At 43.6% G+C, this 23,723-nt stretch overlaps 1 protein-coding gene across 10 annotated transcripts in view; it reads left to right on the top strand.

Moving 5' to 3' along the window:
• Positions 1 to 23,723, top strand: part of ttc6 (tetratricopeptide repeat domain 6) — a 630,178-nt gene that overhangs the window by 212,039 nt on the left and 394,416 nt on the right. For all 10 annotated transcript variants that reach the window (XM_070879081.1, XM_070879080.1, XM_070879076.1 and 7 more), the window contains one exon: positions 10,625 to 10,784. In XM_070879081.1, coding sequence (XP_070735182.1) covers positions 10,625 to 10,784 — 160 coding nt within the window. The remainder of the gene's footprint in view (positions 1 to 10,624; positions 10,785 to 23,723) is intronic.

The raw sequence follows: 23,723 nt of genomic DNA, 5'->3' as shown, positions 1-23,723 counted from the left end.
TTTAGATTTCCAAAAGGCATTCGATAAGATGCCACACAAAAGGTTACCGCAGAAGATAAAGGTACGCGGAGTCAGAGGAAATGTATTAGCACGGATCGAGAATTGGCTGGCTAGCAGAAAGCAGAGAGTCGGGATAAATGGGTCCTTTTCGGGTTGGAAATCAGTGGTTAGTGGTGTGCCACAGGGATCGGTGCTGGGACCACAACTGTTTACAATATGCATAGATGATCTGGAAGAGGGGATAGAGTGTAGTGTAACAAAATTTGCAGATGACACAAAGATTAGTGGGAAAGCGGGTTGAGTAGAGGACACAGAGAGACTGCAAAGAGATTTAGATAGGTTAAGCGAATGGGCTAAGGTTTGGCAGATGGAATACAATGTCGGAAAGTGTGAGGTCATCCACCTTGGAAAAAAAAACAGTAAAAGGGAATATTATTTGAAAGGGAGAAATTACAACATGCTGCGGTGCAGAGGGACCTGGGGGTCCTTGTGCATGAATCTTAAAAAGTTAGTTTGCAGGTGCAGCAGGTAATCAGGAAGGCGAATGGAATGTTGGCCTTCATTGCGAGAAGGATGGATACAAAAGCAGGGAGGTCCTGCTGCAACTGTACGGGGTATTGGTGAGGCCGCACCTGGAGTACTGCGTGCAGTTTTGGTCACCTTACTTCAGGAAGGATATACTAGCTTTGGAGAGGGTACAGAGACGATTCACTCGGCTGATTCCGGAGATGAGGGGGTTACCTTATGATGATAGATTGAGTAGACTGGGTCTTTACTCGTTGGAGTTCAGAAGGATGAGGGGTGATCTTATAGAAACATTTAAAATCATGAAAGGGATAGACAAGATAGAGGCAGAGAGGTTGTTTCCACTGGTCGGGGAGACTAGGACTCGGGGCACAGCCTCAAAATACGGGGGTGCCAATTTAAAACCGAGTTGAGAAGGAATTTCTTCTCCCATAGGGTTGTGAATCTGTGGAATTCTCTGCCCAAGGAAGCAGTTGAGGCTAGCTCATTGAATGTATTCAAGTCACAGATAGATAGATTTTTAACCAATAAGGGAATTAAGGGTTATGGGGAGCGGGCGGGTAAGTGGAGCTGAGTCCACGGCCAGATCAGCCATGATCTTTTTGAATGGCGGAGCAGGCTCGAGGGGCTAGATGGCCGACTCCTGTTCCTTAATTCTTATGTTCTTATGTGTCAGCCAATTTGTGCAGAGTAAGGTCCTACCAACAGCAATGTGATAATTACAAGATAATCTGTTTTTAGGTGATGGTTGAGGGATAAATATTGGCCAGGACACCAGGGAGAACTCCCCTGCTCTTCTTCAAAATAGTGTCATGGAATCTCCACATGAGAGGGCAGATGGAGCCTCGGTTTAACGTCTCATCAAAAAGATGGCATCTCTGACAGTGCAGCACTCCCTCAGTACTGCACTAGAGCATCTGCCTAAACTTTGTGCTGAAGCCTGTGCATTGGGATTTGAACCCACAACCTTCTGACTCAGATGTGAGAGTGCTATCGCTGAGCCACAGCTGACACCTTTAGAAACATAGAAACATAGAAAATACGAGCAGTAGTAGGCCATTGAGCCCTTCGAGCCTGCACCGCCATTCAATATGATCATGCTGATCCTCTATCTCAACACCATATTCCTGCTTTCTTCCCATACCTCTTGATGCCTTTTGTGTCTAGAAATCTATCTATCTCCTTAAATATACTCAGTGACTTGGCCTCCACAGCCTTCTGTGGTAGAGAATTCCAGAGGTTCACCACCCTCTGAGTGAAAAGAATTCTCCTCATCGTGGTCCAAAATTTCCTGAGACTGTGACCGCTTGTTCTAGACTTCCCAGCCAGGGGAAACATCCTCCCCGCATCCAGTATGTCCAACCCTGTCATAATTTTATATGTTTCAATGAGATTCCCTCACATTCTTCTAAACTCTAGTGAATACAGGTCTAGTTGACTCCTCATACGACAGTCCTGCCATCCCAGGAATCAGTCTGGTGAACCTTTGCTGCACTCCCTCGATGGCAAGTATATCCTTTCTTAGGTAAGGAGACCAAAACTGCACACAATACTCCAGGTGTGGTCTCACCTAGACCCTGTATAACTGTAGTGAGACATCCTTGCTCCTGTACTCAAATCCTCTTGCAATGAAGGCCAACATACCATTGCCTTGCTAACTGCTTGCTGCACCCGCATATTTGCTTTCAATGACTGGTGTACAAGGACACCTAGGTCCCTTTGTACATCAACATTTCCCAAGCTATCACCATTTAAATAATACTTTGTCTTTCTGATTTTCCTACCAAAGTGGATAACTTCACATTATACTGCATCTGCCATGTGTCTGCCCACTCACTCAACATATCTAAATCGTCCTGCAGCGTCTTTGCATCCTCCTCACAACTCACAATCCCACCTAGTTTTGTGTCGTCAGCAAACTTGGAAATATTACATTTGGTTCCCTCATCCAAATCATTTATATCGGTATTGTGAATAGCTGGGGCCCAAACCCTGATCCCGGTGGTACCCCACTAGTTACTGCCTGCCACTCCGAAAAAAAACCGCTTATTCCTACTCTGTTTCCTGTCAGTTAACCAATTTTCAATCCATGCCATTATATTACCCCCAATCCTATGTGCTTTAATTTTGTGGGACTTTATCAAAGGCCTTCTGAAAATCCAAATACACTACACCCACTTGTTCTCCCTTATCTATTCCATCAGTTACATCCTCAAAAAACTCCAGTAGGTTTGTCAAACATGATTTGCCTTTCATAAATCCATGTTGACTTTGTCTAATCCTGTTGATATTATCCAAGTGTGCCATTGTCACATTCTTAATAATAAACTTTAGCATTTTCCCTCATACTGATGTTCGGCTAACCGGTCTGTAGCTCCCTGTTTTCTCTCTCCCTTTTTTAAATAGTGGGGTTAGATTTGCCATCCTCCAATCTGCAGGAACTGTTCCATAATCTATAGCATTTTGGAAGGTGCCAACCAATGATCCACAATGTCCATGGCTACCTCTTTTACTATTCTGGGATGCAGATTATCAGGCCCTGGGGATTTATCGGCTTTCAGTCCCATTAGTTTCTCTGGAACTATTTTCTTACTAATAATCATTTCCTTGAATTCCTTTTGCTCACTAGACACTTGGTTCCCTAGCATTTCTGGGATGTTATTTGTGTCCTCTTCCGTGAAGACAGAACCAAAGTATTTATTTAATTGTTCTGCCATTTCCTTGTTCCCCATTTTAAATTCTCCCGTTTCTGACTGTAAAGGACCTACATTTGTCTGCACTAATCTTTTTCTTTTTACGTACTTGTCGGACGGGTTGCTCCTAAGCGTGCCTGGGACCAATGTTCTTGCAGGGATGTAAACTAGTGCTGTTGGGGAAGGAAGACCTAGCTCTGTCAAACCCATGTGGTGGCTGGTGTGTAACGGCCACCACACGTTAAAAAAATCCACGCACAGGCATCTTTCACCCTTGAGGATATAGTTCGGGTTCTTCATTCGAAGCACCTGGGAACTCATCCTTTTTTTTTGCCGTGGAAGCAAGTCATCCTCGTTTCGAGGCACTGCCTATGATGATGAAACTAATTAGGGAGGGGGAGGGGAACTAGGACGAAGTATCAGAGATGGGAAACAAGGTGCATTGAGGACTGAGAGTGACGAACAGCCTTAGATTAAAGAATAGTTATAGAAAGAGCAGAAATGCAAAGCAGACCAAGGTGTTTTTAGAGTACATGCGCATAAATGCATAGAGTGTGTCAAATAAGGTTGGCGAACTGCAGGCGCAAGTTTCCATGTGATATAGTGGCAATAATGGAGACGTGGCTCAAAGAAGGCAAGAATGTGAACTTAATGTGTTCAGGAGGGATAGAGAAGGAAAGTGATGATGTGCTCGAGGGTTCAACGTCAGAATCTATTTGGTTAGAGTTAAGGAGCATAGCGGGAGCTGTTAATGCCACTACATGTATACTATATTCCACCAAATATTGGGAAGGATATGGAGGAGCAAATCTGCAAGCATATTTCAGAAAAATGTAAAGCTTGATAATGGGATCTCTAATACAGACTGGGAAAAAAGGAATTCCTGAAATGCATACAGAAGAACTTTTTTGATCATGCTGTTTCCAGCCCAACAAGGAAGGAAGCAGTGCTGGATCTAGTACTGGGGAATGAAGTTGGGGAAGTGGAGCATGTTTCAGAGCGAGAGCATCTGAGAAACAATGATCAAAATATCATTAGGTTTAGAGTAGTCATGGAAAAGGACGAGGAAAATCAAACATGAAAATACTCGACCGGAAGAGGGCTAACTTGAGCTCATCTCAAACTCTGCTGCCCGTAACACTGAGTCACATCGGTACTTCCCAGTCTGGCAACACCTCAAATTTGAAATTCTTGCAGCCGAAATTCCCTTGATAATGCTGCCCGTTAACGCTGGCGTTGGGCGGCATATGGGTGGCAAAGATATAACGCTGCGCCCTCAAATGCCACCCACGTGGTGATGTCATCCAGTGTGCAAAGCCCCCTTGGTGCCACTGTTGATATTGCAATTCTACGGTGGCCTTACTGTCAGGCATTCGTACAGCCTGCAAAAAGTGGTGTGAACATAGCGGATCTTGGGCGGAATCGTCCAGAGATCAAGATAAGTTTTTTTTCTTTATTTATTTCAACATTTATTTACTAGTTGTACCAGTGGGGATGTGTATGTGGTCGGAGAAGTTTTTTTTACCCGCATTTTTCCAGTTCGCATGCCGACAGCCTTCCATTGCAAAATTGAGTAGGCTTCCTGAGCTCCCGCCCCATTGGCACCCGAGGGTGAGTGTGCAACGCCACTTTTCGCATTGATCTCTCATCTTTGGGTGTAAAAACTAAAATTGGCATTTTGAGGCTGCACCTAACGCCTGCTGCTAAAATCAGCACTCAGGCTTCAAAATCACTGCCTCAAAAACGGCCATAACCAATTTCGACCCCCTTATCTTTGTACTCAAATCCCTCCATGGCCTCGCAACTTCCTATCGTGGGCTGTATCCCCAGCCTTATAACCCTCCATAATCTCTGCACTCCTTCAATTCTGGTCTCATGCTCATCCCTGATTTTCATCACCCCACAATTAGCGGCTTGGCCTTAAGCTACTTAGGCGCTAAGCTCTGGAATTCCCTCCCTAAACCTCTTCACCCCTCTACCACTTTCTCTTCCTTTAAGTCGCTCCATAAAACCTACCTCTTTGACCAAGCTTTTGGTGACCGAATATCACTACGTGGGTCAGTATCAATGTTTTTATGATAACGTCCTGTGAAGCACATTTGGAGAAGTTTTTACTACATTAAAGGCACTATATAAATGCAAGTTGTTATTGGGTTGAGTTGAAAAGGGTGGATTGGGAACAAAAATTGCCAGGGACGCCTTCAAGGAGGCGATAGTTCGGATACAGACTAAACACATTCCCATTCGGGGAAAGAAAGCGCATTCAAAGCTCGAACTCCTTGGATGGCCAAAGAAATTGAGATTAAAATGAATGAAACATAAAAACGGGATGCTGATAAATGTCAGGTTCATAATATACTAGAGACTGAAGCAGAATACAGAAAGTGAAGAGGGAAATTGAAAAGCAAATAAGATGGACAAAGGGAGTCTATGAGAAAAGAGTAGTGGGTGACAGTAAAGGGAACACTAAAGTACTTTATAAACAAGAGAGTAAAAATCTAGTCAAAGGCAGGGTGGGGCTGATTAGGGACAATAAAGGAAAACTTCTTATGGAGACGGAGAGTGAGGTACTGAATGAGTATTTTGTATTTTACATAGAATGTACAGCACAGAAACAGACCATTCGGCCCAACTGGTCTGTGCCGGTGTTTATGCTCCACACAAGCCTTCTCCCAATATACTTCATCTAATCCTGCATATCCTTCTATTCCTTTCTCCCTCATGTACTTATCTAGCTTCCCCTTAAAGGCATCAATGCTTTTCACCTCAACTACTCCATGTGCTAGCAAGTTCCACATTTTAACCACTCTCTGGTTAAAGAAGTTACAAAAGAAGAGGATGCTGCCAAAATCACAGTAAAGGATAAGACACAAGATTGGCGCGTTCCCGGCCTGCAAGACCATCAACAGGCCGGGCCCATTAGAGGGAGCAACATGCGGCGGCGTGCTACTACAGGGAGCAGCGCGTGCTGCTGCAGAAAAGCGGCGACTGTGAAGAGAGCAACTGGGTTGGATGTCACCCAAATCCAGGTCGCTGCTTGGAGTGCGGGCAGGTACAGCAGGAGCGGTGAGGTTGGGGCGGCGAAGCAGCAAGAGTTTGTAGAACAATGTGATCGCGGCCTAGGAGAGGCATGAGTTTGGGACCCAGGAGAGGCGAGGGCCTAGTGGCAGCACGAGCCAACCCACACTGCGATATGTGTGCACGCTAGGTCTGTGCAGTAGAGCTGGTCTCCAGGCCACTGAACCAAGACCTAGCTCTGTCAAGTTCGTGTGGTGGCTGGTGTGCAACAGCCACCACACATTAAAAAAATCCACGTACAGGCATCTTCCTCCCTTCAAGATGTAGTTCGGGACCTGGAATATTAGGTCCTTCATTGAAACACCTGTGAACTCATCCTTTTTTGGCATGGAAACAAGTCATCCTCGTTTCAAGGGACTGTCTGATGATGATGAAAGGAGGAAGGGGTAGGGAAATTTGATTGCATAAAAATAAAGAGACGGTACTTAAAAGGATGGCAGCGCTCAAAGTACAAAAGTCACCCATTCCGGATACATTATAAATTGCTAGGGGTAATAGTTGAGGCACTAACCACAATCTTTCAATCCTCCTTGGATATGGGAGTTATTGCAGAGAGCTAGAGGGTTGCAAATGTTACACCCCTGTTTGAAAAAATGGAGAGGAATAAACTACAGGCCAGTCAGCTTATCGCCACTGGTGGAGAAATTTCTGGAGACCATAATCTAGGACAAAATTAATTTTCACTTGGAAAAATATGAGTTAATTAATGACAGTCAACACAGGTTTGTTACAGGCAAGTCGTAGTCTGACAAACTTGATTGAGTTTCTCGATGAAATAATGGAGAAGGTTGATGAAGGTAGTGCAGTTGATATTGCATATATGGACTTTCATAAGGCGTTTGAGAAATTGCCACATAATAAATTTGTTAGTAAAATTGAAGCCAATGGAATTAAAGGAGCAGTGGTAGCCTAGCACAAAATTGAGCAAGAGATAGAAAGCAGAGATTAGTGGTGAATGGTTATTTTTCAGGGGTCGGTATTATGATCACTATTCTTTTTGATATATCTTAATAGCCTGGACTTGTGTATATGAGGCACAATTTCAATGTTTGCAGTTAATACAAAACTTGGAAATGTAATAAACAGTGAAGAGAATAGTAGCAGATTTCAGGAGGACAGTCTGGTAAAATGGGCAGAATAAGCTTAATGCAGAGAAGAGTGAAGTGATGCACTTTGGGAGGAAGAATGAGGAAAGGCAATATAAACTAAATGGTACAATTTCAGTGGGGATACAGAAATGGGAGACCTGGGTGTTCACAAACACAAATCTTTGAAGATGGAAGGATAAGTTGCTAAAGTTGTTAACAAAGCATGTGGGATCCTTAGCTTGACAAATAGAGGCACAGAGTACAAAAGGAAGGCAGTTATGCAAAATCTTTATAAATCACTGGTTAGACCTCAGCTAGAGTATTGTGTCCAATTCTGGCCACTACACTTTAGGAAGGATGTCAAGGTCTTGGAGTGGTTGGAGAGGAGATTTACCAGAATGATACCAGGGATGAGGAACTTCAATTAAGTGGAAATACTAGAGAAACTGAGTTTGTTCTCCATGAAGCAGATAAAGTTAAGGGGAGGTGTTCAAAATGATGAGGGGGTTTGATTGAGTAAATAATGAGAACCTGTTTGGTAGGTGGGTCAGCAACCCGAGGATACAGATGTAAGATAATTGGTAAAAGAACAAGAGGGGAGAGGAGAATAAATATTTTTACACCGTGATTTATTGTGATCTGGAATGCACTGCCTGAAAGGATGGAGGAAGCAGATTCCATAGTAACTTTCAAATGGAATTAGATATATACTTGAAAAGGAAACAAATGCAGGGCTATGGGGAGTGAGCATAATTGGATAGCTCTTTGAAAGAGCCGGCCCAGGCATGACAGGCTGAATGGCTCCTTCTGTGCTATAAGATTGTATGCTAATCACTTTCTGGTTTCTATTGCTGAGCTAGCTTTTGATCTAGAAAGAAAGACTTGCATTTATATAGCGCCTTTCACGATCACCAGACGTCTCAAAGCACTTTTCAGCCAATGAAGTACTTTTGAAGTGTAGTCACTGTTGTAATGTAACTAGACAACTAATTAAATGTTTTTGATTTTTAGAACCTCTTTTAGGATGGGCTTATATTGGAACTTTAACATCATTGTGAAGTGATTTCCACCTCACCGCAATGCTAAAGTTGGAGTATAACAGCGCAGTCATGTATCTGGAGTGGAGCGTGATGTGAGACTCGCTGGAGTAAGCAGTCTTAGCATACGAACATATGAAAAGACCAATTGATCCAATTTGCTTGTCCCATGCAGCTGGGATGCCTTGTGCATCATGATACAGACACTCCCTACCCACCTGGAGCCGTGTAATTGCCTGGGAGAGGCAAAAAAGCAGATAAAAACCTAGACCAGTTAGAGGGCAAAATGTTGAAAAATCCCTTCTGCCCCTTTCGGTGATCAAAACTTGTCCAGGAGACTAATGCATGCTTGGGTTTTATATCACATGGAGTATAATTCCTCTGCGGTATCAAACTTGGTTTATAAAATTGATCGGGGTACAGCTTGCTCTCAAAACATTTTAAATGCAATGGCCTAGAGGGGAGCGCTGCACATGCTTGTAAGTAGACATGTGCAGAGCTCTCTCTTGGATAGGAAAATCCCCAAATGAGCTTGATAGTATAAAAAAGGTACTGCGTAGCTGGAATCAATGCTGATGCTACCACTGACAGACTGGTAGCTGCAGTATAAATGCTCTCTTTAAGACTCGCATGGAATTTTATCAAATGATTTAGCTAGAATGCCCACAGATTTATGATTTATGACTTCTGCTTCAACATCCTTGCCTATCCTTTCTTCCCCATTGCTTCTGCGCTCTTGAGATGAACATTGATGTAAAATGCTGTCAAGCAATTTCTCCATTGCAGATGTAAGGCTATTCCTATAATTCCAGGAATGCTATGTTGATTATAAAGGAGCTAGTTAAGAATGGGTTTGTAGGTTGTAAGAATAATTACACGGTCGATGAAATACTGTATGGAACATTGTAGTTTCTGTGCTACTTGGACCATGGAGATGTTATCAGTAGAATCCAACTGGTCAGTATTGAATAAAGGAAACTGAAATTATATTCTGGAATTTTTGCTCAATTGCCTTTGTGAGTTCGGGAGAAATTTGACAGACCTTTACTTTTTTGACATCTGTTTACTAACTTTCTTCAGCAGATTAAAAAGTAGAGTTTGAGAGACATCAAATTGTATATGATCTGAAGGAAAAGGCTGAGTGGCCTTTTCTTGTTCTATCATTTCTTTTTATATTTCAGATTGCATTTTTATTATTTCAGACTTCAGCTTTGAAAGACCTAAATTTCAAATTCACTTAAGTTCAATATGAATACAGAGTCTGCATTAACCTATTAAGCTGTGAAACAACAAAGTCATAGTAGGGGGGCCGAAATTGAGCCATGCCCCAAACGGGGTGCACTTACCGTTTTTAGAAGTTTTTCTTCGCCCCAATCCATGGGGCGGAGATTCTGGCGAAATTCAGTACTTTTTCCAGTCGGAGCGGTGTTCCAGGCGGCTGTGGGGTGGAAGTACCCTTGCAGCGGGTCGGCCACCCCGTCCAGTCATCAGCGCTGCACTGACGCGTTTTAACATCCCTCCCCATCAGTTAAAGGGGAGGGCCACTGTGAACTCTGCAAAGTTTTTACTTTGCTCCACTGGACCACCGGGGAGGGTTTCGGCCAGGCCAATGGCCTGGCACCCAAGAAGGGGAACCAGGCTGCTTGTTGACAGCCGGGTTGAACCCACGGACGTAATTGTTGGCCTGGCCTGGCGGTTGGCTGACAATAAGAAATATTATGCAGTCGCCGACAGCATGACCTCCCCTTTAAGCACTTGCCCAGCCACACACAGCTTCCCGCTGGGGAAAGCTGTCAGTGGCACCGACCGGCAGAGGCGCCGCTCCCGCGGGGCAATTCCACACAGGGGTCGGAAAGGGGGTCGCGCCGGTCGGTAAGGGTCGGCGCGTGCCTGACGCGGTGGAAACCCGTTCCTGCCATTTCTGGCCCGGGAGCAATTTCGGACAGGTCGGCCCAGCTGTCTGCCCCCGGTCGGTAAGGCCTCTCCGCTCCATTCCTGTCTTTTAGAGGTGGGAATGGAGCTTATAGAGGGGGGCAATTTCGGCCCCGAGGTAATTTACCAAATTTGCATTGATACAATAGAAGCTATATATCCCTACTTGCATTTTAATTAATGTGTTATTTGTGTACTCTTTGGTGTTACATGTCTTGTTTCTTTTTATGTTAGAGCTATAAAGTTGTGATTAATCGTTTTCTAATTCCAGACTTATTTACGAAGGAATTCCCATATCAGAAGTGATTCAGGAAAATGTACAAGATGATGTCACAACTTTACCACCACTTTCACCAGAATCTCTGTCTGAATGGCAAAGAATTGCAGAATACTACGTGGAGAGACCCAGAACAATGCTCTTTGGAAAATCAGTAAGCAATTAAAATAACATCTTTGTTGTACTATCATGAAAAGATACTGTTTCAATAAATCACATGCTTTGGCTGTTTCCAGAACTTCTGCTGAAGTTGAGTATTTTTTTCATAAAATGGAAGGTTATCTATTGAAAGGTATAATAGTTTCTGATAAATAATTAAATATTATGGGATCAAAATTTTTCAGAATTTCACTAGTCTCCTACAATAACCGTGGCAAGAGACTGACAGAACCCCTTAAAAGCAGTGGAATCTCATTTGTGCTGGGGTTGTGCCATTGTCAAGGGTTTCCTTGTAAGGAGCAGAACCTTCATCCACCCTTTACAAAGCAAATACTGGCAAGGAGCGGAGCCAGGTGCGATGTCTCCATACACTGGGAGTTCCCACTTTTTGTAATTGTTGTCCGTAAGACACTCACTCTTCAGGGGATTTGGGGACTCACATTCGAACAGACTTGTTGTCTGTATTTTTTGAGTATTACTGTCACTGTCATTTTGTGTCTTTTTTGGATAGTTATTGTGATACAGGTGCAACGTCTCAAATCCGGAACTCCGAAAACCGGAATTGTCCAAAAAACGGACATTTTGCGCATAGCTGATGGTGTCATCCGGAATTATAGTCCGAAAACCGGACATTTGCGAGGCAAAACCCGAAATCCGGCACAGATTCGGTCGAGGATTCTGGATTTCAGACAAGAAAATAAAATCTGAAATCCGGAATCCTCGACCGAATACGTGCCAGATTTCGGGTTTTGCTGGATTTCGGACCTCACTGCTCAAAACCCGGCATTGATTCAGTCGAGGATTATGGATTTCAGTCTATTGATTTTCTTGTCTGAAATCTGGAAAAAAAAACTGGTGAGGACTTGGTCCTGAGGATTCTGGATTTTTGACGTTGTATCTGTATATTTATAAGAGATCACTAACAAACACACTCTATGATGGCTCTTAAATCAGAAATCTGTTTTCATGTGACTTTGTCACATGACCCTTTATTGTATTTACATCAGTAGTTGCATTACCACAGTAGTCCACCAGGTGGAGCAGTAGTCCACTAGGGGGAGCTCTATTACACTTCTCCCTCCTTAATGAAGAAATAACCATAACAAAATAATCATAATACATAACTTGCATAGTTATACTCAACAAAAGATATAGACTTATTTTTTCATCTTTACCAATGAAACTTAACCACTGGTTTTCTGTTTCAAAGAGGATACCTTCGCTCTTAAACAGAACTTTCCAAACTTGTTGTCAAACTTAGACTCATTCCAGGCTGAGCCCAAGGAGAGATTTTCTCTCAGGGCAACCCTTGATCTACATTTTGACTCTCTACAACTTCAGACTGTTTGTTTGCCTGACTTGGACTCAGACCTAAATTCTGACTTTCTCTTGGACTTGTTTTAGTACATCTGATGTAGGATTTGCTCCTGGTACTCTACTTGTAACAAGACTATCTGACTCATCAGAAGTAATTGAATCAGTCCAACTTTCAACTCATTCCACATCTGTAGGTAAAATATGAACAAACTTAACCTTTCCATGATCAAACATCTTGACCAAATATGTGCGAGGGCCACATATCTTCACCACTCTTCCTGGTAATCACTTTTAACTATTTATGCTGATGGTTCTTCACTCTAACCTTCTGATTCAATTTCACACTTCTCTTGCTTACTCTACCTCTATCATGATTCTCTTTCTGTCTTAATTGTTTCTCTTCTACTGACTGTGCCAAGTTTGGCTTTAACAATGAGAACCTGGTTTGTGACTGCCATTTGAGAAACAACTCTGCTGGTGTTCTACCAGTAGTTGTATGAGCAGTATTGCAATAAGTAATTAGAAAATTTGCCAATTTGTGGTCCAATGACAAGTGCCGTTTCCTTGGATTTGAATCCAACAATTGCTTAATGAGGGCACGTTTTACAGCTTGTACGTTGCGCTCTAGCTGAACCATTTTGAAGCAGGGTGGTATGGTGGAACTCTGGTATGTTTCACACCGTTTCTGCTCGTGAACTGTGCAAGTTCTTCTGAACAAAATTGTGGCCTATTATCAGACACAATTTCTTCTAGGAGGCCATATAAGAAAACAATCTTCGCAAATTGTCTATTGTTTTACAGGTTGTTATTTTCCGCATTGGAAACACCTCTACCCACTTTGAATGCCTATCAATCACAATGAACAATTATTGTCCTTCCAGCTCAGCAAAATCTATATGTAACCTTTGCCACACCCGAGGAGGCCATTTCCATGGTTGTAATGGTACTGATGGTGGTTTCCTGCTTACCAATTGACATGTTGTACATTGACTAACGATGTACTCTATATCTTTATCTCAACCTGGCCAACATAATTAACAGCATAGATACATAGAAACATAGAAAATAGGTGCAGGAGCAGGCCATTCAGCCCTTCCAGCCTGCACCGCCATTCAATGAGTTCATGGCTGAACATGAAACTTCAGTACCCCCTTCCTGCTTTCTCGCCATACCCCTTGATCCCCCGAGTAGTAAGGACTTCATCTAACTCCCTTTTGAATATATTTAGTGAATTGGCCTCAACTACTTTCAGTGGTAGAGAATTCCACAGGTTCACCACTCTCTGGGTGAAGAAGTTTCTCCTCATCTCGGTCCTAAATGGCTTACCCCTTATCCTTAGACTGTGACCCCTGGTTCTGGACTTCCCCAACATTGGGAACATTCTTCCTGCATCCAACCTGTCCAAACCCGTCAGAATTTTAAACGTTTCTATGAGGTCCCCTCTCACTCTTCTGAACTCCAGTGAATACAAGCCCAGTTGATCCAGTCTTTCTTGATAGGTCAGTCCCACCATCCCGGGAATCAGTCTGGTGAATCTTCGCTGCACTCCCTCAATAGCAAGAACGTCCTTCCTCAAGTTAGGAGACCAAAACTGTACACAATACTCCAGGTGTGGCCTCACCAAGGCCCTATACAACTGTAGCAACACCTCCCTGCCCCTGTACTCAAATCCCCTCGCTATGAAGGCCAACATGCCATTTGCTTTCTTAACCGCCTGCTGTACCTGCATTCCAGCCTTCAATGACTGATGTACCATGACACCCAGGTCTCGCTGCACCTTCCCCCTTCCTAATCTGTCACCATTCAGATAATAGTCTGTCTCTCTGTTTTTACCACCAAAGTGGATAACCTCACATTTATCCACATTATACTTCATCTGCCACGCATTTGCCCACTCACCTAACCTATCCAAGTCACTCTGCAGCCTCATAGCATCCTCCTCGCAGCTCACACTGCCACCCAACTTAGTGTCATCCGCAAATTTGGAGATACTACATTTAATCCCCTCGTCTAAATCATTAATGTACAATGTAAACAGCTGGGGCCCCAGCACAGAACCTTGCGGTACCCCACTAGTCACTGCCTGCCATTCTGAAAAGTACCCATTTACTCCTACTCTTTGCTTCCTGTCTGACAACCAGTTCTCAATCCACGTCAGCACACTACCCCCAATCCCATGTGCTTTAACTTTGCACATTAATCTCCTGTGTGGGACCTTGTCGAAAGCCTTCTGAAAGTCCAAATATACCACATCAACTGGTTCTCCTTTGTCCACTTTACTGGAAACATCCTCAAAAAATTCCAGAAGATTTGTCAAGCATGATCTCCCTTTCACAAATCCATGCTGACTTGGACCTATCATGTCACCATTTTCCAAATGCGCTGCTATGACATCCTTAATAATTGATTCCATCATTTTACCCACTACTGAGGTCAGGCTGACCGGTCTATAATTCCCTGCTTTCTCTCTCCCTCCTTTTTTAAAAAAAAGTGGGGTTACATTGGCTACCCTCCACTCGATAGGAACTGATCCAGAGTCAATGGAATGTTGGAAAATGACTGTCAATGCATCCGCTATTTCCAAGGCCACCCCCTTAAGTACTCTGGGATGCAGTCCATCAGGCCCTGGGGATTTATCGGCCTTCAATCCCATCAATTTCCCCAACACAATTTCCCGACTAATAAAGATTTCCCTCAGTTCCTCCTCCTTACTAGACCCTCTGACCCCTTTTATATCCGGAAGGTTGTTTGTGTCCTCCTTAGTGAATACTGAACCAAAGTACTTGTTCAATTGGTCTGCCATTTCTTTGTTCCCAGTTATGACTTCCCCTAATTCTGACTGCAGGGGACCTACGTTTGTCTTTACTAACCTTTTTCTCTTTACATACCTATAGAAACTTTTGCAATCCGCCTTAATGTTCCCTGCAAGCTTCTTCTCGTACTCCATTTTCCCTGCCCTAATCAAACCCTTTGTCCTCCTCTGCTGAGTTCTAAATTTCTCCCAGTCCCCAGGTTCGCTGCTATTTCTGGCCAATTTGTATGCCACTTCCTTGGCTTTAATACTATCCCTGATTTCCCTTGATAGCCACGGTTGAGCCACCTTCCCTTTTTTATTTTTACGCCAGACAGGAATGTACAATTGTTGTAATTCATCCATGCGGTCTCTAAATGTCTGCCATTGCCCATCCACAGTCAACCCCTTAAGTATCATTCGCCAATCTATCTTAGCCAATTCACGCCTCATACCTTCAAAGTTACCCTTCTTTAAGTTCTGGACCATGGTCTCTGAATTAACTGTTTCATTCTCCATTCTAATGCAGAATTCCACCATATTATGGTCACTCTTCCCCAAGGGGCCTCGCACAATGCGATTGTTAATTAATCCTCTCTCATTACACAAAACCCAGTCTAAGATGGCCTCCCCCCTAGTTGGTTCCTCGACATATTGGTCTAGAAAACCATCCCTTATGCACTCCAGGAAATCCTCCTCCACTGTATTGCTTCCAGTTTGGCTAGCCCAATCTATGTGCATATTAAAGTCACCATTATAACTGCTGCACCTTTATTGCATGCACTCCTAATTTCCTGTTTGATGCCCTCCCCAACATCACTACTACTGTTTGGAGGTCTGTACACAACTCCCACTAACGTTTTTTGCCCTTTCGTATTCTGCAGCTCTACCCATATAGATTCCACATCATCCAAGCTAATGTCTTTCCTAACTATTGCATTAATCTCCTCTTTAACCAGCAATGCTACCCCACCTCCTTTTCCTTTTATTCTATCCTTCCTGAATGTTGAATACCCCTGGATGTTGAGTTCCCAGCCCTGATCATCCTGGAGCCACATCTCCGTAATCCCAATCACATCATATTTGTTAACATCTATTTGCACACTTAATTCATCCACCTTATTGCGGATACTCCTTGCATTAAGACACAAAGCCTTCAGGCTTGATTTTTTAACACCCTTTGTCCTTTTAGAATTTTGCTGTACAGTGGCCCTTTTTGTTCTTTGCCTTGGGTTTCTCTGCCCTCCACTTTTCCTCATCTCCTTTCTCTCTTTTGCTTTTGCCTCATTTTTGTCTCCCTCTGTCTCCCTGCATAGGTTCCCATCCCCCTGCAATATTAGTTTAACTCCTCCCCAACAGCACTAGCAAACACTCCCCCTAGGACATTGGTTCCGGTCCTGGCCAGGTGCAGACCGTCCGGTTTGTACTGGTCCCACCTCCCCCAGAACCGGTTCCAATGCCCCAGGAATTTGAATCCCTCCCTGCTGCACCACTGCTCAAGCCACGTATTCATCTGCGCTATCCTGCGATTCCTACTCAGACTAGCACGTGGCACTGGTAGCAATCCCGAGATTACTACTTTTGAGGTCCTACTTTTTAATTTAGCTCCTAGCTCCTTAAATTCTTTTCGTAGGACCTCATCCCTTTTTTTACCTATGTCGTTGGTACCAATGTGCACCACGACAACTGGCTGTTCTCCCTCCCATTTCAGAATGTCCTGCACCCGCTCCGAGACATCCTTGACCCTTGCACCAGGGAGGCAACATACCATCCTGGAGTCTCGCTTGCGGCCGCAGAAATGCCTATCTATTCCCCTCACCATCGAATCCCCTATCACTATCGCGCTCCCAATCTTTTTCCTGCCCTTCTGTGCAGCAGAGCCAGCCACAGTGCCATGAACTTGGCTGCTGCTGCCCTCCCCTGATGAGTCATCCCCCCCAACAGTACTCAAAGCAGTGTATCTGTTTTGCAGGGGGATGACCACAGGGGACCCCTGCACTATCTTTCTTGCACTACTCTTCCTGCTGGTCTTCCATTCCCTATCTGGCTGTGGACCCTTCTCCTGCGGTAAGACCAACTCACTACACGTGATACTCACGTCATTCTCAGCATCGTGGATGCTCCAGAGTGAATCCACCCTCAGCTCCAATTCCGCAACGCGGACCATCAAGAACTCGAGGTGGATACACTTCCCACACACGTAGCGCCCAGGGACACCGGAAGTGTCCCCGAGTTCCCACATGGTACAGGAGGAGCATATCATGCAAAACAGGTGCTGGTCATGAAGATCTCCTAAGAATTTGGACCTGAACTTATTTGGAATAACTACTCTTGCATCCCACATGATACAATCTTTATCCACTGGTAATTCATTCCTGCGAACAAAGTATGGATGAATGTCTTTTTCTGATACCTGGTTTGGCCAGCTAATTGCTATGTAATCATAGACCTTTGACATAACTGGGTCATGCTTGCTTGCTCTGCCAATCTCTTCAGCTGTGACTGGCAGCTCAACAATGTATGAAAAACAGAACGCTTCTTCCCTATTGGGTGAAACTTGTGGTGGGGATGGCAACCTGGACATAACATCGGTATTACCATCTAACTTAGATACAATAACAATGAGTGTAGCCCAATTACTTAGATCTATTTTAGAGATAAAGTTCTCAGTCTCTAGTCTTTTGAGTTCTTGCTCAACTTTCACCTTGAGTGCGTATGGTATGGGACATGGCTTGCAATAAACTGGTCTAGCATCCTTCTGCACTCACACTTGCCTTGAAGGCTTAGATTGGACTGCCTGTTTCATGGAACACCTTCGGATACTGTTTGATGATGTCATCTTTTGATGCAAATTTCATTTCCACCCAAAAAAATCTCATTCTAATCCAGTTTCAGTGATCCCAACCAATTTCAACCTATCAATGCCGCCTTATCTCCTGCCACTACTATGAGAAGCAAGCTCTGAAACTGATCCTTGTATTTCACCGGTATGGTGATACGTCCTACCACAGGGATTTACTCTCCTGAGTAGCATTGCAGCTTTATGATTTCTCCAGTGGAAAATCATGCAATTTGTCAAGATATAGTGATTTCAGTACTACACTCAGATGCAGCAGTGTCGATTTCCATGGATATCCTACTTGGATGACGATACATCGCGAATCGTTGTTAGATACCCTCGTGCTCCTGATGACGTGTATCTCCAGAACATTCTCTTCAATGCTATGTAGTGTCTGGTGATTTTTACTTCTAGCATTGAATATCGGTTTACTCTTTAGTTGGCATGCCTTTGCAAGATGCCCAGTTTTCTTGCAGAAGAAATGCTCTGCCTTCACATATGGACAGTTTTGAGCAATGTGTTGTCCCAGGTACTGATAGCACGACTTCAATGCACTGTTACCTTGACCAGTTGCTGAGACCTTAGGGCCCAGCTGCCTTTTACTTTTAACCTGTAGGTGATTCACTTCGGTTGTCTGACGACTGGAAATGGTACGAAATTCTCAGGAATATTGGTCAACCATATCCATCGATGTAGCTGTCTGACAAGCTAAATCAAAAGTCAAGTTAGAGATTGTCAACAATTTTCTTTTGATTGCTTCATTTTTCACAAAACGGTCATGCAATGCTTGGTCCTGAAAGTTTCTGAAATGATAGTGAATGGATAGATTTTTTAAAGCTACAATGTACGTACTGATACCCTCGTCAATTAATTAATTTTGTATTCCAAAAGGATAGCTTTCAGCAATTTCTAGGGCTCAGGACTGCAATGCTGAATCTCTGTTAGTAGCATGTCCTTTGGCTTGACAGGAACAAGCACATTTTTCAGGATTTCATACACCTCGGAGCCTGCTTTAGTGAAGAAAATAGCCGTTTTCTTTCTAAAACCACCCAGGTACAGTTTTCATCATCGGGGACTTTGATGATACTATTCGCGCTGAAAAACATTTCTAGCCATTCCACATATGCTCCGAAAGTCTCTCGGTTGTGATGGAACTCACCCAAACGCTGTATTATTCCCATAGGCTTGGTCACCTGGACTCTGGCAATGTTGACAGTTCAGCCAAGTTTGTTTGTAATTTACCTTGGAATTTTAGCTGTTCTGCAAAACAAAGAACCTCTCAATATCTCTCTGTTGGTTGGCAGAATTATCGCCGAACAAATATTTGAGCTAGGGAATCCGATTATCCCTTTCTCGTTGCCAATGTGATATTTTCTTTAAGACATCACTGACAAACACACTCTGCAAGATGGCTCTTAACTCAGAAACCTGTCATCATGTGACTTTGTCGCCATCCACTTTGTCACATGACCCTTTATTGTATTTACATTAGTAGTTGCATTAGCACAGTAGTCCACTATGGGGGAGCTCTATTACAGTTATGGAATTCTAATATGTCGGTTGAAATTTAAGAAATTATAATTAGTGTCTGTTTGGAAAAATATTTAAACCCACATTGTTAGGGGCTATTCGCTTTGTCAATATTGAAAGTTCTAAGGGGTCGAAATTCGGTTGTGGACGCTGCCTGTTGCCGCGTGCGAGCAGCAGCAAATGTGCGGCAAAGACCTATCTTCGACGGTAAGTGGTGTCGATGCTTCGTTCTACATTCAGTCGGCTCTTGGCAAAGGCATCAAGAGGCAACACTGCGCCGGCTAATGCCATCCGTGTGGTGACATCATCCAGCGTACAACGCCTCTTTGACGCCTCTGTCACGACATTTGCTTTGTACGATTGCTGTACAAACAGGTGGCTGTACAGCCAGGAATGAATAGTCGTTAAAGAGCGGATCTCAGGCGGAATTGTCCAGAAAGGAAGATAAGTTTTCCTCTTTATTTATTTCTGCATGTTTTCATTAGTTTTAAGAGTGGGGATGTGTGTGTGTGGATCAGAGAAGTTTTAGGTTTTTTTTCCCTCTTTTCTTTAGCATGGCGGCAGCTTCCCGTAGGGAAATTCAGTAGGGCCTCTGAGCTGCCGCTCAAGGATGAATGTGCACCACCACTTTTTAGTGCTGCTCTCTCACCTTTGGGCGTAAAAACTGAATTTAGGACTTTGAGGTTGTGCCTAACGTCTGCAACTAAAATCAGCACTCAGGCAGTGACACCGCCTCAAAAACGGCCGAAGTGAATTTTGACCCCTAAATGTTTAAAGTACTCTTGCTATTTTAGTCTCTATAATTATATTGTGGCAATCATTTTTTCATGATTTTATTTCAATGGTGCATTTTATAGTTAATGAAAATCAGGTCAACATTTTATGTTTGCCTTCTGATAGTCAATGCGTCACTTATAATAGTTCTATAGCCCTAAGAAGCTAGCAGTGTGCAGGGTTAAGTGAATTTGAGTCCAAAGGTGACAGGTTTGTTAGGCTGAGCTTGAAGCAAGCCTCAAAAGCTGCCGGATGGGGAAGATATGAGAAGATGTGAAGCTGGGTTGGCAATAGAGCAGTGTCTGGAGAAATATCACCAAGATGTCTCCGCAAGATCCTACAAATCCCCTGGGAGGACAGGCCCACCAACATCAGCATCCTCGTCCAGGCTAACATCCCCAGCATTGAAGCACTGACCACACTCGATCAGCTCCGCTGGGCAGGCCACATAGTTCGCATGTCAGACACGAGACTCCCAAAGCAAGTGCTCTATGCGGAGCTCCTTCACGGCAAACGAGCCAAAGGTGGGCAGTGGAAACCTTAAAAGGATACCCTCAAAACCTCCCTGATAAAGTGCGACATCCCCACTGACACCTGGGAGTCTCTGGCCAAAGACCACCCTAAGTGAAGAAAGTGCATCCGGGAGGGCGCTGAGCACTTCGAGTCTCAATGCCGAGAGTGTCCAGAAATCAAGCGCAGGCAGCGGAAAGAGCGTGCGGCAAACCAATCCCACCCACCCCTTCCCTCAACGACTGTCTGTCCCACCTGTGACAGAGTCTGTGGCTCTCGTATTGGACTGTTCAGCCACCAAAGAACTCACTTCAGGAATGGAAGCAAGTCTTCCTCGATTCCGAGGGACTGCCTATGATGATGATGTTTCTTTGGTCTCAGAGTAAAGTTCGATGGACAGCCTGCTGAATCTGACAGTGAAACTGTGTGAGTAGCAGGGAATGGACACTCAGTGAAAAGACATGGGAGAAAGAAATTAGACCGAGTCTGCACCAGAGAACCAGAAGAGCTGGGTTAGTGTGCAGAGGCCATTTGGTCTGCTGCGCATGTGTGTGCACTATCATTGGGCCAGAATTTGCTGTCAAAATAATGATGAGACTAATAGCATTTGCTGTTATTTATGCGCAAATGGTACAGCAACTTCAGGTGAGGGGCAGATGCATGGTTAAAAGCGAATATCCAAAAGCTGCTGTCTGAGTTGCACTGCTCTGAGGTTAGCTTTGCAAAAATGGAATCTCGCTGTCTGAATCATCATTGAAATGCATTGGATGTCGTGAATTTGCTGTATTTATGTGGTGGATATAAACTAAGCTCGCCACAGAAAGGTAAGTCTTGTCCATTCCAGTCTAAGTACTCGTTTAATGACGCGAAGAGTGTTAATTACTGCCATTCAATCTCTGGCATCAAAAAGTGTTAAGTACTGCCAATCAACCTTTCTGGCACTGAAAATCAATTGTTACAAGTGTGGAGTCTCAGTCCTACAGGTGTTAATTGTTGAAGATTTTAAGAATGTCAAATTCAAAATGTTTACTTTTTTTTAACTTTTCCTTTGTCTCATTTTTCTCTCAATCCAATCTTTTCCCTCCTTATTTCTCTTTTTGTACCTGGTTTGACATTGATTTCACTCATTCTAACTTACACTTCCTTCTCAATCCTTGTGCTGTTAATTTCTCAATCCTTCAATCTAATTGATTATCGAGATGCACAGTTGGTTGCCCTGTTCACTCAGGTCCCAGATGCTTAGGTTCCCTTGCTGCAGCATTATCAGCTTGCTCTTTCCACAACTTGCCATGCAAAAAAAACCATGCAAGGGCAAGTCTAACTAATGGCAAATGCCATTAGATGCCCTGCTACAGCAAATTATGCCCCAATATTTATATTGGGTCCTAAGATGCTCGGCCAGGCACTAAAATACAGGGGTGTGCATGGATGTTTTTGTGAAGCTCTTGATTTTGCATTGGTGGTGAGGAAAAGCATTGGAACGATTGGAAAGTGGGATAGAAAAGACAAGAGATACATTTGCAAAGTTATTTTGTGAGTTAGGCCTAGATTTTCGGTTGTCGGCAGAAATGGCAGTTTTATGTCAAAATTCCCGTTTTCGCTGTGCTACCATTTTTAGGCCTAAATTTCAACCTTTACGTCTGCGCCTGCATCGGTGTTGCATGAGGATTCACGGCGCAAACCACGAGTTTTGGCAATTTTAGTCCGGGGCCGGTAGCGCTGCGAGAGAGGCTTTGGGAGTGGGGGAAAAACAAAAAAAAATTGCAAAAAACATTACCAAAACATTCACAAAACCCTTACCTACTAAATCGCTGAAAAATAATTTAAAAATAAAAATTTTAACTTAGCTTTTTTACAGGTCTTCATATTTACTGCTGCTGACAGGGCTGCATTGACAGGTTTGACAGTAACGCAATCCGCGGCATTGCATGTCGTTTCACCTCGGCACACCTCTCCCCAGCGGTACGTGGAAGCGCCGCCGCAAAAAGGTGCCTGAAGATCCCACCGACCGGGTTTTCACCGTGGAGGTTCAAATTACAGCGAAAACCTGGTCGCAAAGTTGCCAAATATCTAGCCCTATTATAGAATTATTTTCTGTGTTCTGTGATAAAATGTTATATTTAAGGGTATGTATTGGGAAGAGTGATAAACTAGCCTGGATGCAACAGAAATTTTGTTTTGGCAGATTGCAATTCGAGATTTATATAATTAAACCAATTGTAAATTATACTGCAGAGATGTTTCTGAATCTGATTGTTTCATAGATCTGAAGTCTGATTGAGTGAATGAACTGCGAGATCTGATTCATTGAAATTCCAGGATGTGATCAATTGATCCCTAGTTCTGTAAATTAATTGATCAAAAAGTTCCTATGGCACCATGGCATTGCATTTTGAACAATATGCGCACACAGACACAAAGGTCCTGGAATTTTGGATCCATAAGAATATAAGAAATAGCAGGGGTAGGCCATTTGGCCCCTCAAGCCTGCTCCACCATTTAATAAGATCATGGCTGATTTGATCATGGACTCAGCTCCACTTCTCTGCCCGCTCCCCATAACCCTTTATTCCCTTATCGCTCAAAAATCCGTCTATCTCCGCCTTAAATATATTCAGTGACCCAACCTCCACAGCTCTCTGGGGCCGAGAATTCCACAGATTTACAACGCTCCGAGAGAAGAAATTCCTCATCATCTCAGTTTTGAATGGGCTGCCACTTATTCTGAGATTTAGTTTCCCCTATGAGTGGAAATATCCTCTCTGCATCCATCTTGTCGAGCCCCCTCATTATTTTATATGTTTCGATAAGATTACCTCTCATTCTTCTGAACTCCAATGAGTATAGGCCCAACCTATCTTCATAAGTCAACCCCCTCATCTCCGGAATCAACCAAGTGAACCTTCTTTGAACTGCCTCCAATGCAAGTATATCCTTCCTTAAATACAGAGTCCAAAACTGTATGCAGTACTCTAGGTGTGGCCTCATCAATACCCTGTACAGTTATAGCAGGACTTCCCTGCTTTTATACTCTATCCCCCTTTCAATAAAGGCCAACATTCCATTTGCCTTCCTGATTACTTGCTGTACCTGCATACTAACTGTTATATATGTATACTTGTATTTACGCTGTACAGCCACCAGAGGGTTCATCTCCTGGAGCCCCAAGGGAT

The sequence above is a fragment of the Pristiophorus japonicus genome, chromosome 4 (genome assembly GCF_044704955.1).
Source record: "Pristiophorus japonicus isolate sPriJap1 chromosome 4, sPriJap1.hap1, whole genome shotgun sequence".
Classification (NCBI taxonomy): domain Eukaryota; kingdom Metazoa; phylum Chordata; class Chondrichthyes; family Pristiophoridae; genus Pristiophorus; species Pristiophorus japonicus.
Note: the sequence above shows the minus strand (reverse complement) of the source record. Positions and strands in the feature narration are given on the sequence as shown.